The sequence below is a fragment of the Mastomys coucha genome, unplaced genomic scaffold (assembly GCF_008632895.1).
Source record: "Mastomys coucha isolate ucsf_1 unplaced genomic scaffold, UCSF_Mcou_1 pScaffold5, whole genome shotgun sequence".
Classification (NCBI taxonomy): domain Eukaryota; kingdom Metazoa; phylum Chordata; class Mammalia; order Rodentia; family Muridae; genus Mastomys; species Mastomys coucha.
Window position 1 is genome coordinate 95,348,955 of NW_022196911.1, and position 24,545 is coordinate 95,373,499.

The 24,545-nt window shown below is 43.7% G+C and overlaps 1 protein-coding gene and 1 long non-coding RNA gene across 4 annotated transcripts in view; one reads left to right on the forward strand and one right to left on the reverse strand.

The window, feature by feature from the left end:
* The window catches only part of LOC116077773, a 61,771-nt gene extending 40,955 nt beyond the window's left edge, over window positions 1-20,816 (forward strand). For 2 of the 3 annotated variants that reach the window (XR_004113329.1, XR_004113327.1), the window contains exons 3-5: window positions 3,578-3,764; window positions 18,758-18,889; window positions 20,443-20,816. This is a non-coding gene — a long non-coding RNA (uncharacterized LOC116077773). Of the gene's footprint in view, window positions 1-3,577; window positions 3,765-17,731; window positions 17,810-18,757; window positions 18,890-20,442 lie in introns of all 3 variants that reach the window. The other variant, XR_004113328.1, reaches the window with a different exon arrangement.
* Window positions 13,458-21,104, reverse strand: LOC116077772 (keratin, type I cytoskeletal 25). The gene is made up of 8 exons (XM_031352547.1): window positions 20,332-21,104; window positions 19,938-20,020; window positions 19,011-19,167; window positions 15,921-16,082; window positions 15,710-15,835; window positions 14,936-15,153; window positions 14,233-14,300; window positions 13,458-13,821 (listed from the first exon to the last, which is right to left on the reverse strand). The coding sequence occupies exons 1-8, from the start codon at window positions 20,746-20,748 to the stop codon at window positions 13,712-13,714; spliced, it is 1,341 nt and encodes a 446-aa protein (XP_031208407.1). The 5' UTR covers window positions 20,749-21,104; the 3' UTR covers window positions 13,458-13,711.
* Between the last annotated feature and the right edge of the window lie 3,441 nt (window positions 21,105-24,545).

Consider the following 24,545-nt stretch of genomic DNA (forward strand, 5'->3'; position numbering starts at 1 on the left):
TGCCCACCTGGCCAGAATCCCGTGTCCCGCGGAACAGGGACCCCGCGAGAAATCCCGGTCCGTGGTATCCCGCCTTGATAATAGACTGAACCTCTGAACCTGTGTGCCAGCCCTAATTAAATGTTGTCCTTATATGAGTTGCCTTGGTCATGGTGTCTGTTCACAGCAGTGAAACCGTAGCTGTTGGCATTCCCTCTAAGCTCCGCCCAACAGTTACCTGGCTGTCACCAGGTAGGCCTGGCTTGATGTAAAAGGGGCTGTATGGCCCCTCATTACTCTCTAACTCTTTCTGCATTTTTCTCTCTCTGACCTATCCCCCCCCCCCCAAGTGTTCCTGGCTGGCCTCTTCTCTCTCTATCTCTCTCTCTCTGATAGGTCTGCCTTTATATGTTACTTTTCTCCTTACTTCTTTTAATATTCTTTCTTTGTTTTGTGCATTTGGTGTTTTGATTATTATGTGACTGGAGGAATTTCTTTTCTCATCCAATCTATTTGGGGTTCTGTAGGCTTCTTGTATGTTTATGGGCATCTCTTTTTTTAGGTTAGGGAACTTTTCTTCTATAATTTTGTTAAAGATATTTACTGGCCCTTTAAGTTGGGAGTCTTCACTCTCTTCTATAACTATCATCCTTAGGTTTGGTCTTCTCATTGTGTCATGGATTTCCTGGATGTTTTGGGTTAGGAGCTTTTTGCATTTTGCATTTTCTTTGACTGTTGTGTCAGTGTTTTCTGTGTTATCTCTGTACCTGAGATTCTCTCTTCTATCTCTTGTATTCTGTTGGTGATGCTTGTATCTATGACTCCTGATCTCTTTCCTAGGTTTTCTATCTCTAGAGTTGTCTCCCTTTGTGATTTCTTTATTGTTTCTATTTCCATTTTTAGATCCTGGATGGTTTTGTTCAATTCCTTCAACTGTTTGGTTGTACTTTCCTGTAATTCTTTAAGGGGTTTTTGTGTTTTCTCTTTAAGGGCTCACCTATGTTCTCCTGTATTTCTTTAAGGGAGTTATTTATGTACTTCTTAAAGTCCTCTATCAGCATCATGAGATGTGATTTTAAATCCACATCTTGCCTTTCTGGTGTGTTGTGGTATCCAGGACTTTGTGTGGTAGGAGAACTGGGTTCTGGTGATGCCAAGTAGCCTTGGTTTCTTTTGGTAAGATTCTTGCATTTGCCTTTCGCCATTTGGTTATCTCTGGTGTTAGTTGGTCTTTCTGTCTGACTGGAGCTTGTCCCTCCTGTGGGCCTGTGAGCCTCTGAGCCTGTGAGTCTGTGAACTCCAGCTCTATCCTGGGTGGGGTTTGGGTGCAGAGGGCTGTGGGACAGCTTTAGCTCCTGTGTACAGATGGAGACCATAAGGATATTGTCCCCAGCTGCTCCACTGTTCCTGTGCCCTGTGCCCTCCTGGCCGGTCCTGCTTTGGACAGTTATTGGAGTGAAAGTGAAAGTGGTGATCTCACCTCTGGCCTTAGGAGTGAGAGCACTGCTGGGAGACCAGCTCTCTCCTGGCTGGATTTGTGTGCTGAGGGCTGTGGAACAGCTTTAGCTCCTGAGTGCAGAGGGAGCCGGGAAGGGAGATTTGAACTTTCATCCTTACACTTGTGTGGCAAGCATTTTATCTACATTGCAACATCTCTTTAGCCCTGCCCCCCCCCTACTTTTTGATTCCACTCATGAGAGAAAACACTGGCTACTTGTCTTTACTGAGTCTGGCTCACTTTGCATGGCGTGTTGATACCTGATTCCATCCATTTCCCTGCAAAGGACATAATAACAATCTTTGTGGGCAAACATGTTCTGTTGTATGTAGATGTCACATTTTCATTGTCCATTCATCCACTGCTGGGCATCCAGGCTGATTCCACTGAGAGACTAGGAGTTAGACAGAGCCCCACCCCCCACCCCCCAGGCAGACAGAGATGGGGAGGGGCCACGATAAAGGAGGTACATTTTCAAGATGGCCGACTTCTTCTGCATCTTCCTGACTTGAGAGAAGACCCACTGCTGATGGACTGACTCCACAAGTTTGAAGCCTGCTCAGGATGTACTGCACAATAGTTCGGAGCCATTCAACCGTCCTGGCTTTCTTTGAACTTACCAACCCTATATCAGAGGAGGAAAACTCTTCAGAGGTTTTAAACATCTCCGGTCTCTGCCTCGTCCCCCATCCCCATCCCTGGAGAAGGGACTGGATTTTTTGGCTTTCCAAGGCTCCCTTCTGCTTTGCAATGTGTGCCTGCTGTGTACGTGTGCATTTCCTCGCCCCCAATAAACACTTATTTTAACCGTTGATTCTGTCTGCTGCCGACTGTAGTGTTTCTGTGATCATCTGCTGTGCTCCAGATTTTTCCTTCCTTTTAGTTCTTTAACTGGGAGAGAAAATGAACCAGATCAACCCCTCCTCCAGGCTTTATCACCATCAGCTCGATATTATAAATTGTGCCACAATAAACATGCATGCCCAGGTTTCTGTCACATGGTAACATTTGAGAAGTTGTCTCTGCCGAGGAAATAAGCCAATTCAGCCGAATTCAAAGAAAAAAAAAAGGCATGTTTATTTGGGAATGAACTACCGGACAAGTTCACCAAGGATGAGTCTCTGAGGATGAAACTGGAAGACTGGGTGTTAGCATTCTTTCTAGGCTCCGCCCCACAGTTACCTGGCAACAGCCAGGTAATGCCTGACTCACTATAAAAGGGACTGCTTGGTCCCTCCTCACTCTTACTCTCTGCCCCTTCCCCCTCTCCCCTTCCCCCAACTACAGGTGTTCCTGGCTGACCTCTCCTCTCCTCCCTCCCCCCTCTCTCTGCCTTTCTGTCTTTATTCCCTCCTCAACTCCCCTTCCCAGCCCTAAATAAACTTTATTCCATACTACATCACTTCAGCCAAAAGAGATGCCTCAGCATGGGCCCACCTCACCATACTGCGTGTCTATCAAACATATCCTGGCTCTTTCTTTTTTATAAAACACCATTGGGGTTGGGGGTGGGTGGCTTGTGCCTTCAGGTGAAGGGGGTTGAGACAGGTCAAGAATGTCAGGAATGCAGGACTGGGTTTTTTTGGTACTTTTTTTTCTGCTCGGAGTCTTACTGAGTAGGTGGCCTTGGAGGGAGGGACAGGAAATGGAATTTGCTGGGGAGGGGCAAGCCAGGGACTCCAACTGAACCTCATTCGTTTGCACTTGTGCCTGGGAGCTGTCCAGCTCGATCTTAGGAGGTTCTCCAAAGAACTAAAACAGGGCAAGACTGCGTAACCTTGCGCCCCAAATCTGACTCTGTTTTCTGGCTACATACACAGTTTCCTTGGTTGGGCTACATTTCTAATATTTTTCATTGAAGCTTAAATGCTTTCTTTAAATCTTGTTTTCCTGTTACATATTCTGTTGATACAAGTCTATCTTCTCCCCCCTCCCCATGCCTCCATCATCCCTAAGACATTCTCTCTTTGTGTGTGCATGTCTGTGTGTGTTATATGAATGTATATGTTTGTGGTTACCCACACATGCATGTGGATTTGTGGAGCCAGAGGTGTCTTCCTTTATCACTCTCCACCTCATTTTTTTTTTTTTTTTTTTTAGACAGAGCCTCCCTCACAGGGTCCAGCAAATTTCATTTCCTGCCTCTCCTTCCAACACCACCTACTCAGAGAGCCTCCAAGAAGAAAAAACACCCAAACCTGGCTCTCACTAAGTGGTCAGCAAGGCCCAGGACATTCTGTTGGCATTCCTTCTAGGTATTGACCAACAGTTACCTGGCAACAACCAGGTAGGCCTGGCTTGCTATAAAAGGGGATGTTTGGCCCCTCCTCGTTCTCTGACATTCTTCTCCCTCTCTCCCCCTTTCCCTTCTTTCCACCTCCTCTCTTTTTCTCTTCTTCCCCCTTTCTTCTTCCTTCTTCCTCCTTCCGTCCCTCCTTCCCTGCATCCCTCTCTGTCTTTCTCAGTCTCTACTCCCTTCTCAATTCCCCTGCCCATGCTCCCTAAATAAACTATTCTATGCTATACCCATTGCATGGCTGGTACCTCAGGGGGAAGGGATGCCTCAGCATGGTCCTGCCAAGGCACCCCTCCCACTTCATTATGCCATGCTCTACAAAACATATCTTTGGCCTATTTAAAAATAAAACACAACGCCTCCTGGCCCCCTCTCCCTAGTACTGGGATTACAATCATGCTGCCATGCCAGCATTTTATATGGGCCAGAGGATCGGAATTCAGATCTTTGTACATGTGCATCAAGCATTTTACTGACTGAGCCATTTCTCCAGTCCCTATATACACATTCTCTTTTTTAAAAATTGGAAGTATTTGAAAGTTTTTGTTCTCACATTTCTGTAATCTCTCCTTGAGATTCATTTTGGTTTGTGAGTGGCAGGAAAGAGCATTTAATTCCCTTCTCAGCCCAGCACCCTTTCCAGTCCCTGTTGGGTAGTCTTTTTCTGGAGTGACTTTTTTCACAGAGGACTTGGAGGGAAACTCTCTAAATTTGATTGTTGCTAGGGGCTGTTGCTAGGGGAACTTAATGCTGCTGTTCAGAGATGGGGTTAGGTGTAGCTCAGTGCACATAGGAGCCAGGGCCAGGCTGCATGAGAAGTGTGTGCATAACCCAGAACCAAGTAAGTGCCAGAGTACTAAACCGTCTCCATGCTTGCCTGCCTCAAGCCCCGGCTCTTAAAAGGATACTCTGCATTCTTGAGGTGTTTTATATAATCACAGCAAGACGTCTTATAGTTTTCACAACATTGAGAAAGTGTCAGAAAAGTAATCCACATCGCCCCTTCCCCCACATAAGGAAAGGTGACTCACTCAATGTTGGCCTAGATGTGGTCTTAGCTGCAGATGGCCGGTCTGTTGTCTCCTGCAGTTGACCAACAGCTGCCCTTGTTAGTTAGAGCCCCAGTTTTCTCAGGGCTGGCCTCAGGGGTTTACCTTGCTACCCCGCTGTTTCTTAATTCCACACCTGCTGTCACACACTAGCCCGCAGTACCTCCTGACGCAGCAGGGAGTCACAGATTCCCACTGCTGGCCTTTCCTGCTATTTTGCTGCTGCCAAACACAAGGCCCCCTTGGTCACTTGAGGTGAATGATTCAGACTGCTCATATTCCACTCCATTGAGACCAGTGTGGGAAACGGTGACCAGGAGGATATGTAGATTCATGTCCCCGTACCTGTGTGCTCCAAACTCCTAAGCGGGGAGTCTGAAGAGAGGCCCGCAGGATGACTTTAGGCTTCTTAGCAATGGTGTGCGTGTGTGTTTCAAGGACGGAACGTTGAATCCGCTCTGCAGAGCCTCTATTGTTACACAAAGACACTTTTAGCAAGTCAGTCTCCACATACTAAAACCTTATCTGCTGTAAGAGTTGTATGAAGAGACCTTTCTCCTTTGCAGTTCTCAGCCACAGAATTTCCTGGTGTGCCACGCAGAACTCAGTTTATGCAAAGGCTCTGTGACGCCTTGGGAAGAGCAACTCCGTAAACCTCAGATAACCATCACTGACTATTTACTACTACTTCAAAGCCTCGGTACCATTACTCAGGGATTCACCCAGATACAATGGCTCTGCTAAAATTCTGCAACAGATGCCATCTTCTGGCCTCTGTGGGTACTGCATGCATACGGTGTGCAGACATACATGTAGTTGAAACACCAATACATATAAAATAAAAATAAAATTAAAACATCTAAGAGAGCAGACATTCCACTTTGTGACTCTTTCTTTTTCACTTCTTGGCTTTCTTATAATTTCTATTCCTTCTTTTTTCTTTACTTGAGTCTTCTTTAATTTTTTTAAATTTAGCTAAAGTTTTTTTTTTTTTGTAAATTTTAACCTTTAAAATACATCTACTAATTTCATTCATATTTTAAAAATTAATTAATTGATCAATTAACTTTCTTGAGACAGGGTTTCATGTAGCCCAAACTGCCCTTGAACTTTTAATGTAGCCCAGGCTGTCCCTGAATTTCTGATTTGCCTTCTCCCCGTGTCCCCACCATGCTGGGATGATAGGCAGGCACAGTCCCAGTTCGACGCAGCTCTGAGGCTCTGAGCTGTGGTTGTGCATGCTTGACAAGCACTATGCTAACCGAGCCACACCCCAGCTCTTGCTGATCGCTTCTGTGGTTTCCTAGTCTCTATTTTGTCTTCGATCTTTGTTATTTGCTTTCTTCTGCTAACTCTGAACTTAGTTTGTTCTTATTTTATGAAAATCTTAAGGTGTGATGGCAGGTTCTATAGTAGGACTTTCTTGGACCCTCCAGAGGTATAAATAATGGCACAGAAGCGTCTGTGATAGCTTAAAGCGTAGGCCTTTTCCTGGGCAGTCTCCCAGCTAGGTCCTTTTCCCAGAATCCCTCCCTCCCTCTCTCTCTCTCTGAAGTTCTGCCTACTACTTCCTGCCTAGCTATTGGCTATCAGCTCTTTATTATAACCCATCAGCAGTAAGACAATCCCTCATATAATTCTAGATTGCCTCTAGTTCTAGAGGGCTGTCTGAACTTCAAGTACCTGAGGCCATGTGGAAGGACAAGTATTTACAAATATAAAGCCAGTGATGGGCCATAGAAATGACAATACCAACATCCTGCCAGCATTTAGAATTAACAACTGAAAATACAGAGACACCTTCACATAATGTTAAAAAAAAAAAAAAAAAAAAGATTACCCCAACAAGGTTTCTTTTTTTTATTTTTTTATTTTATGTATATGAGTACACACCGTAGCTGTGAGCCTTCATATGGTTGTTGGGATGACTTTTAGGACCTCTGCTCACTCTGGTCGACCCCATTTGCTTGGTCCCTGCTCACTCTGGCCCAAAGACTTATCATTATAAATAAATACACTGTAGCTGCCTTCAGACGCACCAGAAGAGGGCATCAGATCTCATCACGGATGGTTGTGAGCCACCATGTGGTTACTGGGATTTGAACTCAGGACCTTTGGAAGAGCAGTCGGTGCTCTTATACCCGATGAGCCATCTCACCAGCCCAGAACAAGGTTTCTTATTGGAGGAATTTTAAAAACATTTTAAAATTAGTTATATAATTGATTCATGCAATTTCATGTGTGCGTATACATTCACACACTATGTGCTATGGTGTGTGTGTGTATGTGTTTGTGTGTGTAGGTCAGAGAACAACTTGTGGGAGTTATAGGCATGGACTTAGGTCATCAGGCTTGGTCAGGCTTGGTGGCAAGAGCCCTCAGCTTCTGAGCATCTCAATGCCTCTTTTGAGTCAGAGTTTCATAGGATAGTATAGGATAGTTCAGTTTCTCCTCACCCACGCAGTTTTCATTTTTTATTGTTCTTACAGCTATCTTTTTAAAAGATTGATTTATTTATTTTATGTATGTGAGTACACCATAGTTGTCTTCAGACACACCAGAAGAGGGCATCAGATCCATTACAGATGGTTGGGAGTCATCATGTGGTTGCTGGGAATTGAACTCAGGACCTCTGGAAGAGCAGTCAGTGCTCTTAACTGCTGAGCCATCTCTCCAGCTTATTACAGTTATTTTTAACCGCATTATCACTTGATTGTTCTTTTGTTTTCTCTGAAAACAAAAGAAATTTGCTTATTGAATGTGTTTATTTAGTGTGTGTGTGTGTGTGTGTGTGTGTGTGACAGCCAATTCTCTCTTTCCACCATATGGTTCCTGGGAATCAAATTTAGCTTGTCAAGCTTGGTGACAGGCACATTTATTTGCTGACCCATTTTGTCCCTTGTATTTTTACAACCTCAAAATATCCAATATTGGGAAGACACCGGCGTGTATTGTTTTTGATTTTCATGAGCATGTAACATGCATGCAATTGTTTTCTTTCTTTTTTTTTAAATGTTTATTTATTTCCTGTATATGAATACACTGTAGCCATCTTCAGACACACCAGAAGAGGGCATTGGATCATATTACAGATGGTTGTGAGCCACCATGTGGTTGCTGGGAATTGAACTCAGGACCTTCAGAAGAGCAGTCAGTGCTCTTAACCACTGAGTCATCTCTCCAGCCCTCAATTGTTTTCTTATAAAACTGGGTCACATTGAATCTCTGCTTTTTGTTTTCCTGTGAATGATTAATATCTTTTCAGGTCGATAAATGAACTTGCATTTATTTATTTATTTATTTATTTATTTATTTATTTATTTATTTTTCAGACAGGGTTTCTCTGTGTAACAGCCCTGGCTGTCCTAGAACTCACTCTGTAGACCAGGCTGGCCTTGAACTCACAGAGATCCATCTGGCTCTGCCTCCTGAGTGCTGGGATTAAAGGCATGCACCACCACTGCCTGGCAAGCTTGGACCTTTTTAATGGTTGTGTTATGGTCCCTAATAGAGTTTGGCTGGTACTTTCTGACTGCACTTACTCACTCTGGTTGATGGATATTTTTATTGTGTTTGAGGTTTCCCTATGATAGGCAGCTGGCAAGAATAGACAGGTATTAATAATTGATTATTGTAAAGCAGATTCCTAGAAGGGGACTCTTAGGGAACATTATCTGGAGCCTGTTGCTGTATTATTCTTCAGATGATTTTGCCAGCTCACACTCCATCTGGCAAGGTGTTGGTGCCTTTTCTCTACACTCTTGATAAATGAGTATTTACCACCACTAAACAAATAGGGCTTGTTTGATATTGAAAACGGCATTTCTTGCTTAAATTTGCTTTGATACGAATCACCTGAGCGTGAGGCAGCGCACAATGCTGCGTGGCCATTCTCAGTCCATGATCGGTGCCTGTGCAGCCTGGGTTCACCTCTAAGGGATCCTGTTATGGCTTGCTCATAGATCTGCTCTCAAATTCATACACTGAGGCGTTCAGCATGTCCATTGGCCACACAGGACAAGAGTAATGAAAACCCTTCATGTCTAACTCCCTTCAGTGTCAGGGCACTGTAGGGAGTTAGACCCACAGCAACAGTTTCTTGGCTTCCATTCTGCCCCTTCTGCACCTTTGAGGTGTGGGCTAATATAATTATACCTTTTGGACAACAGGTGGCATCAAACTCTAGCTAAAACAATTTTTTTTTTTTTTTAAATTTTAAAACAGGTGGGATCAAACTCTAGCTAAAACAATTTTTTTTAAAAGATTTATTTATGATATATCCAGCACTCTGCCTGCATGTATGCCTGCAGACCAGAAGAAGGCATAAGATCTCAATATAGATGGTTATGAGTCTCCAGGGAGGTGGTTGCTGGGAATTGAACTCAGGACCTCTGGAAGACCAGCCAATACTCTTAACCACTGAGCCTCTCTCTAGCCCCGACAAAACATTTTTAATTAGTGTCTATTAATCACTTAAAATAGTGCATTTCAAAATGGTATTTCCAAGCCTCTTTCCCTTTCTCTCGTTCATCTCATTTACCTGGATTTTATCTCCCCAGTTCTCAACTTTTATTCTTTTCTCCCTTCCATTTCCTGTTTTCTTCTACTTTCAGGTCTTTTTGTTGTTGTTGTTGTTGTTGTTTTGCTTTGTTTTTCAAGACAGGGTTTCTCTGTGTAGCCCTGGCTGTCCTGAAACTCACTCTGTAGACCAGGCAGGCCTTCAACTCAGAAATTTGCCTGCTTCTGCCTCCCAAGTGCTAGGATTAAAGGCACGTACCACCACTGCCTGGCCTACTTTCAGGTCTTAAAGACTTACCTTTGTGAGTATGTATATGTCTCTCTCTCTCTCTCTCTCTCTCTCTCTCTCTCTCTCTCTCTCTGTGTGTGTGTGTGTGTGTGTGTGTGTGTGTAATTAGTACTGTGCATTGACTTGTGTTCCAATGTTCACATTGCATATGGAGATCAGAGGACAACCTTGGGTGTTGATCTTTACCTTCTGCAGAGAGCAAAAGAAGTCCTTGTGCACTGGAGAAGCCAGGATAAGATCAATACCAGGCTTATCTCTTCAAAGGAAGAATATGTTTACCTGCTCTCCGAGAATGCTGGGAAAGAACTTAGTTTACAGCCTCGTGATCCTTTGCTACCCATTGAGCCAGGCTCTGCCCATATCCCCCAGAACTTACATTTCGTGTATCCCAGACCATTTCATCCTAACTGCTGAGCCTTGATTCTAGGCCTTTAGACCCATCCATATGAGAGATGTGACTTTTCTTTTACAACAGCGCAAGGGACTTTCATATTATCTTAGGGCCAGGCAAATCCTGACATCTATAGGCTCTGTGTTTACCTTACTCATTTTCCTAGACCCAACATCTCAGCCGCTCTCTCTGAGACAACAGTACCCATCCTTGGGAAAGAAGCCAGATGTACTTTGTCAAGAGTTTTGATGTAAACATGTCTTAAACCCTGCTGTACTCACAGACCTGAGTGAATTGTTATCAGAAAACTTTTTTCCCCCAAATTGTGCTGTGCTTAAATGTGGCTAAAATAAAGGACCTGGTGTTAGACTTGAGTTTGAACCATGGACAACTGACTAAGTTGATCTGAACCAAGTTTTATTCTTACCTCACCTGGATCATTTCAATGAAGACTGTAAAGCCCGCAGGGACACTCCCTTCCAACCCCCCTCACAACCTTCCATTTTGTTTTCTTTGAGCCAGAGCCAGAATCTCTTGTTTCTGCTTTCTATGCTAGGCTAGCTGATATGTAACCTTCCCTCTCCTTCCAGGACTACCAAGACTGTGAGCAGGCATTTCCACCTCCAGCTTCACATGGTTCTGGAGATTTGAACTTACGTCCTCACACTTGTGTGGCGAGTGTTTTACCTCACTGGGCTGTCTTGTCAGCCTCTTCTCCCTATTTTTTAATTCTACCCATTTGAGGAAGTGTCTGCTACTTGTCTTTACTGAGTCTGGCTCACTTTGCTTGATGTGTTGATATCTGATTCCATTCACTTTCCGGCAAAGAACAGAATGACAATCTTTATGGCTGAATTGTTAGGGTTTTGCTGCAGACTAGTGGTGGGGAGGGGCACAAGTGACTTAAGGAATATAAAAATCTGGGGTCAAGGTGTGTGGCAGAGATCACACCACACAACTGAGGTTTATTGGTGGGGGTGTGAGGTGTGGGAGCAAAAGATTGTCTTGGAGTGGGGACTTGGGGAACAGAGAGAGGGGGGACAGAGGGGAGCATCTTTTAAAGGGTTGGTGTCTGGCGATGATGTAGCTTAGTTGCTGGTGCTAAGTCTCTGAGAGCAGGCTTGGGGAGGTCCTGACTTCTGACATTCCTCCCTTTTGTTTATAATAAAAAGTGAGGATATAGGAAGGGGTGGTCGTGAGCTGAAATGCAGGCACCGTGCTCTTCAGACTGCTTCCTGATGTCGTGGGGGCAGGGGCATCGATATCTTTGGGGACCCAAGAAAGCTGGGATGTTGGCCAAGTCCTGGAAGAGCAGGCTGTTTCACTTTTAAGTCTATACTTTACAACCAAAGGAAATTTAAAATCTTGAGCTTGTGACTACGATAATCATAGTCAGTGTTTACCAGGGCTAGCTTATTAGAAGTCCATTGATTAATGTTAAAACTTTTGAAGTCCTGATATAGCAATAGTTTAGTGAGGTGAAGAAATGGGAAGCATCTTTCATTTTATATTCCTTAAGTCACTTGTGCCCCTCCCTGCCACGGTGGGTGCCTTGCTTTCATCTTCTCAAGTAGTGTGGAAGGAACAGAGCACCATTCTGTCGCTTGCCCTTGATTACTTTGAAGGCCACAGCGCATGCACGGAGTGGCAGCGCATGCGCATTGGACACACATGTGGCCGTCTCTCTAAAAAAGCTGGATGTATAAAAGCTACAGTCCCCAAAGTGACATACCTGGGCTTTGACAAGGAGAAAACTTGCCAGAACAACTTAACGGCAACACACACACACACACACACACACACACACACACACACAATTTTTAGTTATATTCCTCACAGACTTCGTGGAGACTCAGCGAGACAAGGCTCAGCTAATGGGCTACCTGTGTTCTAAGAAACCTGTGGCCCATGGTCACAGTCATGAGCACATCCCAATACATCTGTAGATGACAGCATCATGTTGTAATGTCAAAACATTCAACATGCCTAACTAACATATTCTCTTTATTAGGGGTGAAGAGTTATAAATATTTGGTATGATATAACCTTAAAGACTAATGGATGAGAGCTCCCATCTATTCCTGAGGATTTTGAGCAACTTTAATGATGAAACTCATTGAAACATACTCGCCACACACCGCACCTTTCTCTCACACACAAGTTGTTAGCATGTTAGCATTCCTTCTAGGCTCCGCCCAACAGTTACCTAACAACAGACAGGTAGGCCTGGCTTGCTATAAAAGGACTGTTTGGCCCCTCCTCATTCTCTCTGACCCTTTTCTCTCCTTCTCTCCTCCCCCTCCCTCTCTCTAAGGGTTTACATTCGGCCTCTTTCTCTCTCCTCTCTCTCTCTGACCTTCTCTGTCCTCTCTTCTCCTTTGCCTCTACTCCCTTCTCAACCCCCCATCCCAGGACCCCATATAAATGCTGGTACTTCACAGGAAGGGATGCCTCAGCATCCCATCCTACCACACCATACCACACTCTCCAAAACGTATCATTGGCTTTAGAAAACATATCACAAGTACATGTACACACACACACACACATATACATATATACATACATACATGTACACCTACACCTACTCATGCATGTACACACATGCACACACATATAATATGAAAATAGGAGGACTCATTGTGAGGAGGAAGGGGATCAGCAGGAGCTGGGGGCCAAGAGTGTCCTGAGAGTGCATATGCTCAGAATACATCATATGTAAGCATGAAAATGCCATACTGAAGCACATTATTATGTAATATTAATGTATGCTAATAAGGAACAACGACAAAACCACAAGTCTTTTGGTTTTTTTTGTTGTTGTTATTTTGTTTTGTTTTTGTTTTTTTTGAGACAGAGTTTCTCTGTGTAGCCCTGGCTGTCCTGGAACTCACTCTGTAGACCAGGCTGGCCTCGAACTCAGAAATCCGCCTGCCTCTGCCTCCCAAGTGCTGGGATTAAAGGCGTGTGCCACCACCGCCCCACCACAAGTCTCTATTAATAGGATTTGGATTCTAAGCCAGCTTTTATTCTAATCTGTCCTATATTTGGAATATTGCTGTAACATTATATTCCTAAGGAGCAGTGCTTTTGAAAATTTAATCACAGTATTAAAATTGAAGTAAAGTTAGTAGTTATTGGATGTCTCTGTCACTTTACTATAATGCTTTGAGACAAACGCTTTCTTTATTCCCAGTTGCCGATGAAGAATGCGCCAGGCATACATTTACCAAATGATGGCAGGAAATAGGCTGCTTCTGTCAAAGTGTCAGTGGAAGTACTTTTATTCTCTCTGACCTTGTCTAGAAATCCTTGTGAATACCTAAGGGGGAAGACCTCTTAATTACTTTAGAAACTTTTCATGCAAATTCAAAGTTTCTAGGTGTTCATAGTCTGCAGCTCAGCCACAGACCTTTCAGAGAGAGACAAGACCGTGGTAAGTTGCTCAAGGAAGGTTTATTGACTGTAAAGAAATGCTGACAGATGGCTGTAGGGTAATCAGGTGAGCCCCTCAAGCGACATCCCTCCAGATGGATGGGGAGTTCTGCTGCTGCTGGCTCAGAAGGAGGAAGGAACAGAAGACAACAGGACAGACATTTTTTTCCATAGGCTTGCTCATTTCCCAGACGCATTTCACGCCTTGTCTTCTCTGAAGCTTTTTTTTTTCTTCTTCTTCTGCTTACGATCTTTGCTAATTGCTTTGAGATTTCTCTTCCAGGGAGTGGAGCCTAGTGGTAAGTATCTTGCTGCGCTGGTCCACCTCCTCTAGGACCTTTTTAACCACTATGGCTTTGGCTGAATCTGAAAATCACAAGTCAAAAGATTTTTAGCGAGCGAGAAGGAAATGAATAAGAAGGAACATAAAGGAATAGTAAGATTTTTTTTTTTTCTAAGCGTGGGTTAGAGTATGTAGAGAGCACAAACCCTGATTCATCTTTGGTGAACTTTGATTACCTACCCTTGGTTAGGCCAAATCATGGTGACTTTTGACTTTAATGAAAATAAGCATATACATCTAAAGTTAGACATCTAACATGTAATGGTGTCTACTCTAGGTCTCACTGTAGCATAAAAACAAGAGGTCTTCCCCCTTAGATATTCACAAGGATTTCTAGACAAGCTCAGAAAGAATAAAAATACTTCCACTGTGTATGACCTGTGGTACTGGAAGTAAGGTGGGCTGACAGAACAATGCAATTTCCTTTTTATTACCTTTGATTTGGTTTCCGGCATTCCCAGATCCATAATCTTTAGACTTGTAACTTGCAGACTTACAGGCCCTGTGAAGACACCACAAAAGAGCAATGTGGAGGGAAGCTCTTCTGTTGTAGATCCAGTCTTAGCATTGCTCTTCGGAGAACAAGTTCAGTGGGTTATAGCTGAAGCCACTCTAAGAAGTGACGCTTTAATCTCCATTCCTTGCTCTGTTGGACTTTGCTAAATGCTGTCGACTCGTTTCTTGGCAACGGAGTGCAGACACTTAACACTTAGCATCCATGGTAACAGAGATAGCCGCATTTGTTCCTGGTCACCGTCTGTCTGGCCAGGGGTCTAATAGTTTAGCGCATTTTGGGATAGTCATCCCTCAGCCTCAGTGAGGAAAGGTTCTGTGTTTGTAATGGATTCAGAGGCAAAGAATGTTCAACTATCATCCCTAGGGTTGCATGGTGTTTACATAAAACCTCCACACATTCTCCGATACCTTGAATCTCTGGGTCCCTTACAACACTTGGTGTGCAAGTAGCTGCTGTGTTTTAAGAGGAAGAACAAGAGGAAGCCTGGACGCCGTCCAGCACCCACACAGTTTCCTTTGTGATAATTTCCTGATGTGGGTGTTGGAATTCACTGATGTGGAAGAGGTGTACATGGAGGATGGAATACAAATGCATTTCCTACATAAACCCCCTCCACCTACCCTTCATCTCCCCCTATGAGGAGGCAGTAGGTCTCGATCTCCTTCTCCAGGTGGGCCTTGACGTTCAACAGCTGCTCGTACTCCAGCTTCTGGCCCTCGGTCTCTGTCCTCACTTGGTGCAGCTGCTCCTCCAGGGCGCTGATCTGAGCCTGGATCTGAGCCAGCTGTGTGCAATAGTTGCCCTCGGTCTCCGTCAGGGAGCACTCCAGAGAGTGTTTCTGTCAGGAAGAACAGAGTGGGTGAGAGGATGAGCAGCTGTTCAGCTAGTTGTCACTAGCCATGTCTTTAAAGCCAGCACTTGGAAGGTGGAGGTAGGTAGATCTCTGTGAGTTCCAGGCCAACCTGGTCTACATACTGAGTTATAAGACGGTCAGAGCCACAAATGAAATGAACAGATGAACAAACAAACAAACAAACAAACAAACAAAAAAACCAAGCCAAGGGCTAGAGATAATGGCTCAGCGATGAAGAGCGATGAAGACTGCTCTTCCAGAGATCCCGAGTTCAATTCCCAGCAACCACATGGTGGCTCACAACCATCTGTAATGGGATCTGATGCCCTCTTCTGGTGTGTCTGAAGACAGCAACATTGTGCTCATATACATTAAATAAGTAAATAAATGAATAAATAAATAAGTAAATAATTCTTTAAAAAACAAAACAGAACAGAACAAAAGTATACGTGAATGTCTTTTTGGCAGCAAGTGGGGTTTTTAAAGCAGTATGTGGAAATTTAAAACAAACTTAGGGAGCTGTAGGAGATTCCTTCCATACCGTGGCCAGGAGAGACTGTAGTTCAATTTCCAGTGTTTGGAGTGTGCGCTTCATTTCCGTCAGCTCATTCCTGGCTGAGGTGGTGGCACCCACATCTTCGGTGATCTGCTGCTGCAGCGACGCACTCTGAGATGACACCCAAGAGGGGCAGATTTTAGTTTTGGGAACAGCACAAAAACATATAGGGACAACATTGTTTAGCAAGAGTTACCTTCTCTTGGAACCAGGCCTCGGCGTCCCTGCGGTTCTGCTCAGCCAGGGCCTCGTACTCGGCTCTCATGTTGTTCAGCAGGACTGTGAGGTCCACGCCCGGGGCTGCGTTCATCTCCACGTTCACGTTGCCTCCGGCTGCGCACTGCAGAGCCTGCATTTCCTGGAGGCAGAGAGGTGTTGAGCTCAAGTCAAGCGGGACATTCAGAGAGTCTAGACGTTTAGCTTTGGCAGAGCCCTGGTTTCCCTCCTTGGCTCTGCATTGACCATCTCGCCACATTTTTATAGCTCCTCTCCATTTCACTTAACCTCTCGAGGCCAATGAAGATAACTACCTCATCAAGTAGCTGGCTTCGTTCTGAAAGGATCTTTAAGGTTCCAGAGCCGCTTATTACTGTGAGCCAAACCCTGTTGCCGCAGCTCAGTTTAGCTCTGAGACACCGAGGGAGCCTTCATGCCTTCACAAATACAAGTCCTCAAACCATTGAAAAGAACAGCCCTCTGGCTCTTACTTGCATCGTTTAAATATGCTTTTACTCCGTGTTCTTCAGTTAGGTAGGGAGCAGCTTGATGGCTTCTCAGCTCAAGAACCCCCTGAACACAGCCTGAGCATAACCAAAAGGTTGAGTTCAGATAATTCGAAACAGTTGAAATGATATAAATAGATAAATAAGTGTGTGTGTGTGTGTGTGTGTGTATACACTCGCGTGCATGCTCGAGAATGTGTACAGGGAAGGAAGATCTAGCTGTTAAGTTTACACAATCATTATAAAGTACCCTTTTGGATTTTCTAGTCAGACAGATCCCCGTGTGATTTCTGGCTCTGGCCAATTGTAACTGTTAATTTGGGAAAGTTATGATTTATCTGAAGATTGAAGTTCATTATAAAAAAATCCTTCTCTGCGTGGTAGTGAGAGAAGTGGGAGGATTATTAATAATACTGTGACTTTTCAGTATTGTTTGCCACGTGAGTGCTGGCTATTGTTGATTCCTGTCATCTGGAGAGCCGGAATCTATTCTGCTGTCAAAGACTGCAGTATTCTGTCGTCTGGCGCGCTGTTGGTGAGCAGTTCTAAGTGGATCTATAGACGCGGGCATTCCTGCCAAGTCTGTGTGAACTGACACAGCATAGGTCAGCTGTCTGCTGTAGTGACCCCTGAATCAGGGCAGCGCCATGAAGCCAACCCTCAGATCCTTATAGAATTAAATGTCTATCCCTGTCTTTGCATGTGGCTTTAAAGACCACAGGACTTAATGAAAAATTTCCCAGTTCAACAACAAACAAACGAACAAACAAAAGTAAGATAAAACCAAAGGAAAATCCATGGGGCCATCCATAAGCAAAGCATTTTTAAAAATCAATTGCTCCTAATTCATCAACAATTCCTTGAGTAACTACCATGGATTATAACCACATGTGAATGCAAAGAGCCAAATGAATGCTGCCATTCAAGTAGTTTAATTCACAAATTAGCCTCATGACTAACCAAGTAGCATATTAGCCTTTGCTCCTGATTTAAGCTTTTGTGTTAACTATGGCTCTTCGACCATTAAAAACAAAACAAAACAAAACAAAACAAACAAACAAACAAAAAAACCAGTCAGGCAGTGGTGGTGCACGCCTTTAATCCCAGCACTTGGGAGGCAGAGGCAGGTGGATTTCTGAGTTCGAGGCCAGCCTGGCCAGCCTGGTCTGCAGAGTGAGTTCTCAAACAAACAAACAACAACAACAAACAAACAAACAAACAAAAAACCCCCAAAATAAAAAAAAATACCAAAGATTTAAAACATTACTCCTCCCCCATATTTTAGTACAGAAGATATGGACTGTAAAAACAACGGCTTTGTGGTCAAGTGACCACTTCCGAAGGATGCTGTGTGCCTGAAAGTGTAAGTTCAAGTGTAACAGTTTAATCGTAGTTTCACCTTTATCACTGTGTCTATTAAGAATATTTTAGGGGCTGGAGAGATGGCTCAGCAGTTAAGAGCACTGGCTGTTTTCCCAGAGGTTCTGAGTTCAATTTCCAGCACCCACATGGTGGCTCACGACCATCTGTCATGGTATCTGACGCCCTCTTCTGTCATGAAAGCACACATGCAAATAGAGCCCTCATATACATACATAAATAACTCTTGAAAAGCAAAACACAGAAGAATATTTAAAGCGCTAAATGGAACACGTATGTCACACTGCTGCCCTCAAGGCTCGAGAATAATTGTGGAAGAGGGTATAGCAAGATTGGAAGAACCAGAGTTGGTGCATGATTTCAAGGTAGGACCCAATAGGGCAGTTGTCTGAATGAATTCACATCGGTAGTGACAGGTGTTCACAAGACTCATACAAGCTCAAGTCAGACAAAACCCAAGCAGAGTTGGAGAGTTGGGCACAAAATCCTAGCCCTGCTGAGGATCTACTGGCATTTGATAGCAGCCAGAGAGGGAGAGTCAGTTTTCTCCAGCAATGTGACCCCTGGTAGTGACTACACTCCAGGCTGCATTTTCAAGAGTAACTAAGCAACACTTGATGGATGTGATGTAGGGAGGGAAGAAGAAAACTCAAAGTTGAGTGGGTGGGGAGGTGAAGACGGGAGAGGATGGAGATGGGAGGGGTTGGGGGAGAAAGGGTGGATATGATCAACATGTATTGAATTCTCAAAGAACCAATACTAATATTACTAAAAAAGAATGTCTTACTATTAAGACTGAATATTTAATGTATGAGGTTAATGCATGCTGCTGTTATGTAGAAATTTAGGCTCAGTTTTCTTAGGATGGCCTTTAAAGCACATTCATTTCATCTAATTGGGTATAATTGTCTAAGTAGCCTGCTTAATTTAGGGGTAATGACAGCCAGCCGCTGATCTTAGAAGCCTGATTGTTCTGGAAAGCGAGATTCCCACCTCCACCCCCCCGCCCCTCTGCATCCCAGTCGTGAGAAAATGGACACAAGAACAAAGGTGAATAACTCAGGTAACTCATCACCTGCAAAGACAAGCTGGCCTCCTGGGGGCGTGGACTGTAAGTCTTTAGAGCAATTTCTTGTTCACGAGGGGAGGTGTGGCGTTATCCACGGGGAGGCGGATAACCTTACCTCTTTGTGGTTCTTCTTGAGGTAAGTCAGCTCCTCACTCAGAGTTTCATACTGAATCTCCAAGTCAGTGCGGCACAGGGTGATTTCATCCAGAACCCTGCGCAGCCCGTTGACGTCAGCCTCCACGCTCTGGTGGAGAGCCAGCTCATTTTCGTACCTGCAAAAGTGTCAGTGATTTTTTTTTTTTCTCAGTTGGTCACAGGGTGGGAGACAGTCATCAATCATGGATATACTCAGGATTTCTGAAGTGGCAAATCTGGCCACTTTTGTGACTTCTTTAAAGTATATTATACACTTACCCTTTTTAAAAAAAATGTTAGAGGCATTTGGCAGGACAAAGAAGCAGATTACTGGGCCCTAGTTTTATAAATAATCACTAAAACTAGCCGATGTGTAGAAAAGCGAAAGCATTCTTTCTCTCTCTTTTCCCTAAAAGAATCTAAGATGTGTTTTGAACATACACACCTCTGGTTCCCTAGCCCTCCACTCCCACTCCCCTTGAATAGCCCCGAACACGGCCCCTCCCATTTTCAGGTTTTTTGGTTTTTGGTTTTTTGTTGTTGTCGTTGTTGTTTTTGTTTTTGTTTTTTTGTTTTTTGTTTTGGTAACTTAGCGCCCAATCAGTGCTGCCTGCTGGGATCTTGACGGATCTTATTGGCTTGTTTTTATTCAGGTGCCCCAAATGGAGAGCGCGTGAATGCCTCAGTCAGGCAGGTCTAGAGCATGTCCTCCCGTCCTCTGGCTCGAACATTCCTTTCACCCCTCTATGCTCATCCTGCTTACTTTAAGTCCAAGCACTTTCCAACGTTGGAATAAGACTGACTAGAATTTGATGGGCGCGCGGGGGGTGGGGGGGAATTAAAAAGAACTCTGAATTAAGTCCGCACGAATCGCCATGGCTTTTTTTTTCTCCCCGGGACGACTTACTTGAGTCTGAAGTCATCAGCCGTGAGCCTGGCATTGTCAATCTGCAGAACAGCGTTGGCATTGCTGGTGGTGGAAGTGATGATCTAGAAACCAGGAGTTTGACTTTTTAAAAAGGCTATTTATCACAATAATTAAAAAAGGGAAGGTTTTTTTGTGTGTGTGTGTTAGAAAGTGCTAATAATAAAAAATCAACTAGGTTATCATCAATCAAGGGAATTTTTAACATGGAGTTAAACATTTGAATCTACTTCATGATTATTTCCAATGCCAAGTGAAATGCTCTTAAAAACAACACTAATAATCATGTAGCATGCTTCTTTTTTTTTCCAGTAAAAAAGACATTTAGATAGTAAGCTACATACATGTGACATGCAAAAAAAATATAATTTCTTACCTGGTTTTTAAGATCATCAATGATGGGGAAGTATCTACTGTAGTCATGATCGAGACCGCGGCATGACCCAGGTCCAAATTTTTCATACCAGCCCTTGATCTTCTGTTCCAGGTCAGCGTTGGCTTCCTGCAGTGCTTGCACGTTATCCAGGTAGGAGGCCAGGCGGTCGTTGAGGTTCTGCATGGTCACCTTCTCATTGCCGGAGAGTAGGCCCCCCTCATTCACAGTGAAGCCAACACAGGAGTTGGCCACCCCGGTGTTCCCTCCTGTGGAGCTGCCCCCAAAGGCGCAGGAGAAGCCACTTCCAATGCCTGCCACGCCACATGCATTTCCAGCTCCAAAGCTGGCTCCCCTGAGCGATCCTGTGCTGGGACGAGCATAGGACCTCCTGGATCCACTGGAAAGGCGAAGAGACATGATCTTGGGGCAAGCGTGACGCAGAACTGTGTTCTTGAAAGTCAGAATAGAGTGCCTTCTGACCCCGATGGTTTTGTTTGCCCTTTTATAGACAATTCTCAAGGGTGTTCTATGAAATTCTGCCTACACAGGGTAAAGCCTGGCTTGCCAGCCTCAGCAAGTTAACGTAATTGGATGATTTTTTCTAATTAGTAACTAACTTTGTTGGGCTCATTTCTGTAGAAGGGCAGTTGCCCCTAGGTTAGTGTTTATCTGAGAAATGGATCCGGGTGGAGCAATGTCAGGCTCATTATTACAATTTAAAATTACCAATGAGTCATAGGTTACTTCCAGCCGAAACAGATAAGGCTTTGCCGCTCTGTCCCGGAGCTGGGGTTTGGTATGGGGTGTGGGGGCTGGGGGTGTTGGGTTGGGTTATCTCGCCAAGACAGGTTTTGAAGTTTCCGAGACTCTGCATTGCTGTCTCCATCCTTCTTACACTGGTCTAGAAGAGCAGCAGCTATGCATTTCCTTCACACTTGGTCCTTCAATCACTAGGTCATGGTTGGCCCATTTGTTCTGAATTCCTTGTCGTGGTTCCCGATGGGAAGTTAGCTTCCATTCCGCTGACATGTGCGACATACTTTGTTGACACTTACAAGGGAGCATAGTTGTCTTCTCCTCTCATCCATTGGTAATTAGGAACACACCCCTAATTGCTGGTATGTTTTGTGGGAGTTTGGAAGGACATCATCGTATTTCCTGACCTCACATAATTTGAAGCCAACTTGGAAGGAACAATTTCATCTTTCCTTCTATAGTTTATTTAGCTCAGTTGAAAGTCATGAGAGGGTAACTAGTCACTGGGTGCGGGTTCCTATACAGTAACTAAAAACCCTTAAAACGAAAAGCCCACATTTAAATGGCAAGTTGAAATTACACTTAGCTACACACACACACACACACACACACACACACACACACTCACACAGATGTTTTGTTACGTACACGCAATGGAATGACTAAGTCCAGCAAGTCAACGTAGACTTCTCTCACATATTTCTTCAGTGAGAACATTTACGTTGCACTCAGCAATTTTCACTCGAAACATGCATTGTCATTAATGTAGTCACCTAATTGTGTAATGCATCTCCTGAACTCATTACTCCTAACTGAAATTTTGTGTCCCTCCACCAACATCTTCCCCTTGTGCTTCTGTGAGATTCGTGAGGTTTCGTTCCGTGCCATAGGTTTGCTGAGAGTTTCTCTAAAGGAATGCCTTTTAAGCCAGGTTCCTTTCTTGTTATTAAGTTCTTCATGTATTTTGGGTACTAAATTTTTATATATTTATAATTCACATATGAAATTTGTAATTTTTACATTTATATATACATATACTCATGTTATTTCATATAGATGATACTAATACTTGCATATTTTGGGTGCTAAGCCATCTTATTAGATCCCGCCTTCATGGTACTTTCTCACAGTGTGCAGGGTAGTTCCGTCACTCGGCTCCTTTGTTCTGAGGAAGAATTTTAGGGTTTTGTGGTTCTGAGTTTCTAATTTTGCATTTGTTGACTGTATTTTTAGCTTAGTTTTTTTTTTTTTTCCCCTTCAATTTGCCACATTTCCTGACAACTTAAATTTGACTCCCAGCATCCACATCAGGCCAGGTGACCACTGCCTTTACCTCCAGCTCCAGGGGATCTGACACCCTCTTCCAGCCTCCACAGGCACTGCACAAATATGTGGCGCACACGCATACAGATATGCAGACACATAATTAAAGATAAAATAAATCATAAAAAAGGTTTTTCCAGACACGTCAGGAGGTTTTTTTCCTTATGCTTTCACCAGTAACCTTATTTTTCAGGCCATAGTTTTAAGCATGAAATCCATTTCATTTTTTATTTTTTAAATATAGGATAAGGTGAGGACCCAAAGTCTTCCTTTTCTCTCCAGTTTTCAACATATTATTTACTGAAGAAATTACCCCTCATGTATTCTTGGAATCTTAAAAAAAATTGATTGTAAATGCATGGATTTACATGCATTTCTGGGCTCTTCATTTTCATCCGACCACTTATGCTTTTGTGCTTTTGTGTTGGAACACAATGTTTTAAATGGCTGGCATTGGTAATAGGTTTTGAGGCGGAGGCGAGTGATATCTTTAACCTCATTCTTTCTTCTAACTGTTCTAGACTGTCTGTGGGTCCATACGAAGCTCCTTGAACATCTTCCATCTGAAGCTTGTTTTTTTATCCCTGTGAGAGGTCTACTGTACTTTTAAAAAGGGATTTCACAGAGTCTGTGTATTTTAATAATTTCAGTTCTTTTTAAATCCATAAACATGAGATATATTTCCATTTATTTTTGTCATTTGAAATGCTTTAAAGTGTTTTATGTATCCTTTTGAGAATTTCATACAGTGTATTTTGATATTTACCCTCCACCTCCTCCAAGATTCACGCTATTTCTTGCCTTCCCGATTTTGTATTCTCTTTCAAAAGTAACCCCTCAGCTCCATATACTCCTGGGTGTGGGGCTGGGAGCATGTATATTAAGAGACTACTCTGGCTGGAGAGATGACTCAGCAGTTAAGAGCACTGACTGCTCTTCCAGAGGTCCTGAGTTCAAATCCCAGCAACCACATGGTGGCTCACAACCATCTGTAATGAGATCTGATGCCCTCTTCTAGTGTGTCTGACAGCTACAATGTACTTACATATAATAAATAAATCTTTAAAAAAAAAAAAGAGAGAGACTGCTCATTGTATAAACCTACCGAGGGCCACACCCTTGAAGAAAAATGGATTCTCCCTCCCCTTGTTGCCATCAAGGGTCTGGAGCAGCTCCTCATCTAGGGAGTTGCCGGTGTAAAGGGCCCTCACCCTATGCATTACATTTTCCCCTCAGGTACTTTTGTGCTGCGGTAAAGGGACTGCTTTCTTCTGGGGCACTCTCTTATCGCCGAGTAGAAACATGGCTGATTTTCATATGTCAATATTGGTTTCTACACCATTACTGAATTCATTTATTAGTTCCAACAATTTTTTTTTCTTTTGGTTTTCCGAGACAGGGTTTCTCTGTGTAGCCCTGGCTACCTCCCAAGAGCTGGGATTAAAGGCATGTGCCACCACCACCGGCTTAGTTCCAGCAATTTTTGATCGAGCATTATACACACATTCTGTGAGTGTGTGTGTGTGTGTGTGTGTGTGTGCGCACATGCCAGAGGCTGACTTCCTCTAGCGTTCTCTACTTATATCTTTAAAAAAAGGACTTATTTATTTATTTATTTATTTATTTATTTAATGTATGTGAGTGTACACTGTAGCTGTCTTCAGACGCACCAGAAGAGGGCATCAGATCCCATTACAGATGATTGTGAGTCACCATGTGGTTGGTGGGACTTGAACTCAGGACCTCTGGAAAAGCAGTCAGTGTTGTTAACCCCTGAGCCATCTCTCCAGTCCCCCTCTACTTAGATCTTTTTAAAAAGTTACTATTATTATTGCGTGTGTCCATGTGTCTATCTTTGTATTTACCATGTGCATGCACTCCACAGCCTGTGCATGGAGGCATCCGGCTCTGAGGACTTGCTTCTCTCCTTCTAAGCTAATGTGGAGTCCAGGGATTGTGCTTTAGGTCCCCAGGCTTGCGTGACAAGTGCTTTAACCACTGAGCTATCTTGCCACGTACCTCTACATTAATTTTTGACACAGAGCCACTCACTGAAGCTGGACTTCACCATTTTATCTAGACTGGCTGGTCAGCAAGCCCCTAGGATCCTTCTCCGTACGTGCCCTCCCCCCCCC

Coding starts and splice junctions, on each gene's coding strand:
- LOC116077772 (XM_031352547.1), bottom strand. CDS start 20,748: ATGTCTCTTCGCCTTTCCAGTGGATCCAGGAGGTCCTATGCTCGTCCC. Junction 15,154..15,709: donor TACAGTCTCTCCTGGCCACG/GTATGGAAGGAA, acceptor TCTTCCTGACAG/AAACACTCTCTGGAGTGCTC. Junction 14,301..14,935: donor CTCATAGGGGGAGATGAAGG/GTAGGTGGAGGG, acceptor GTGTCTTCACAG/GGCCTGTAAGTCTGCAAGTT.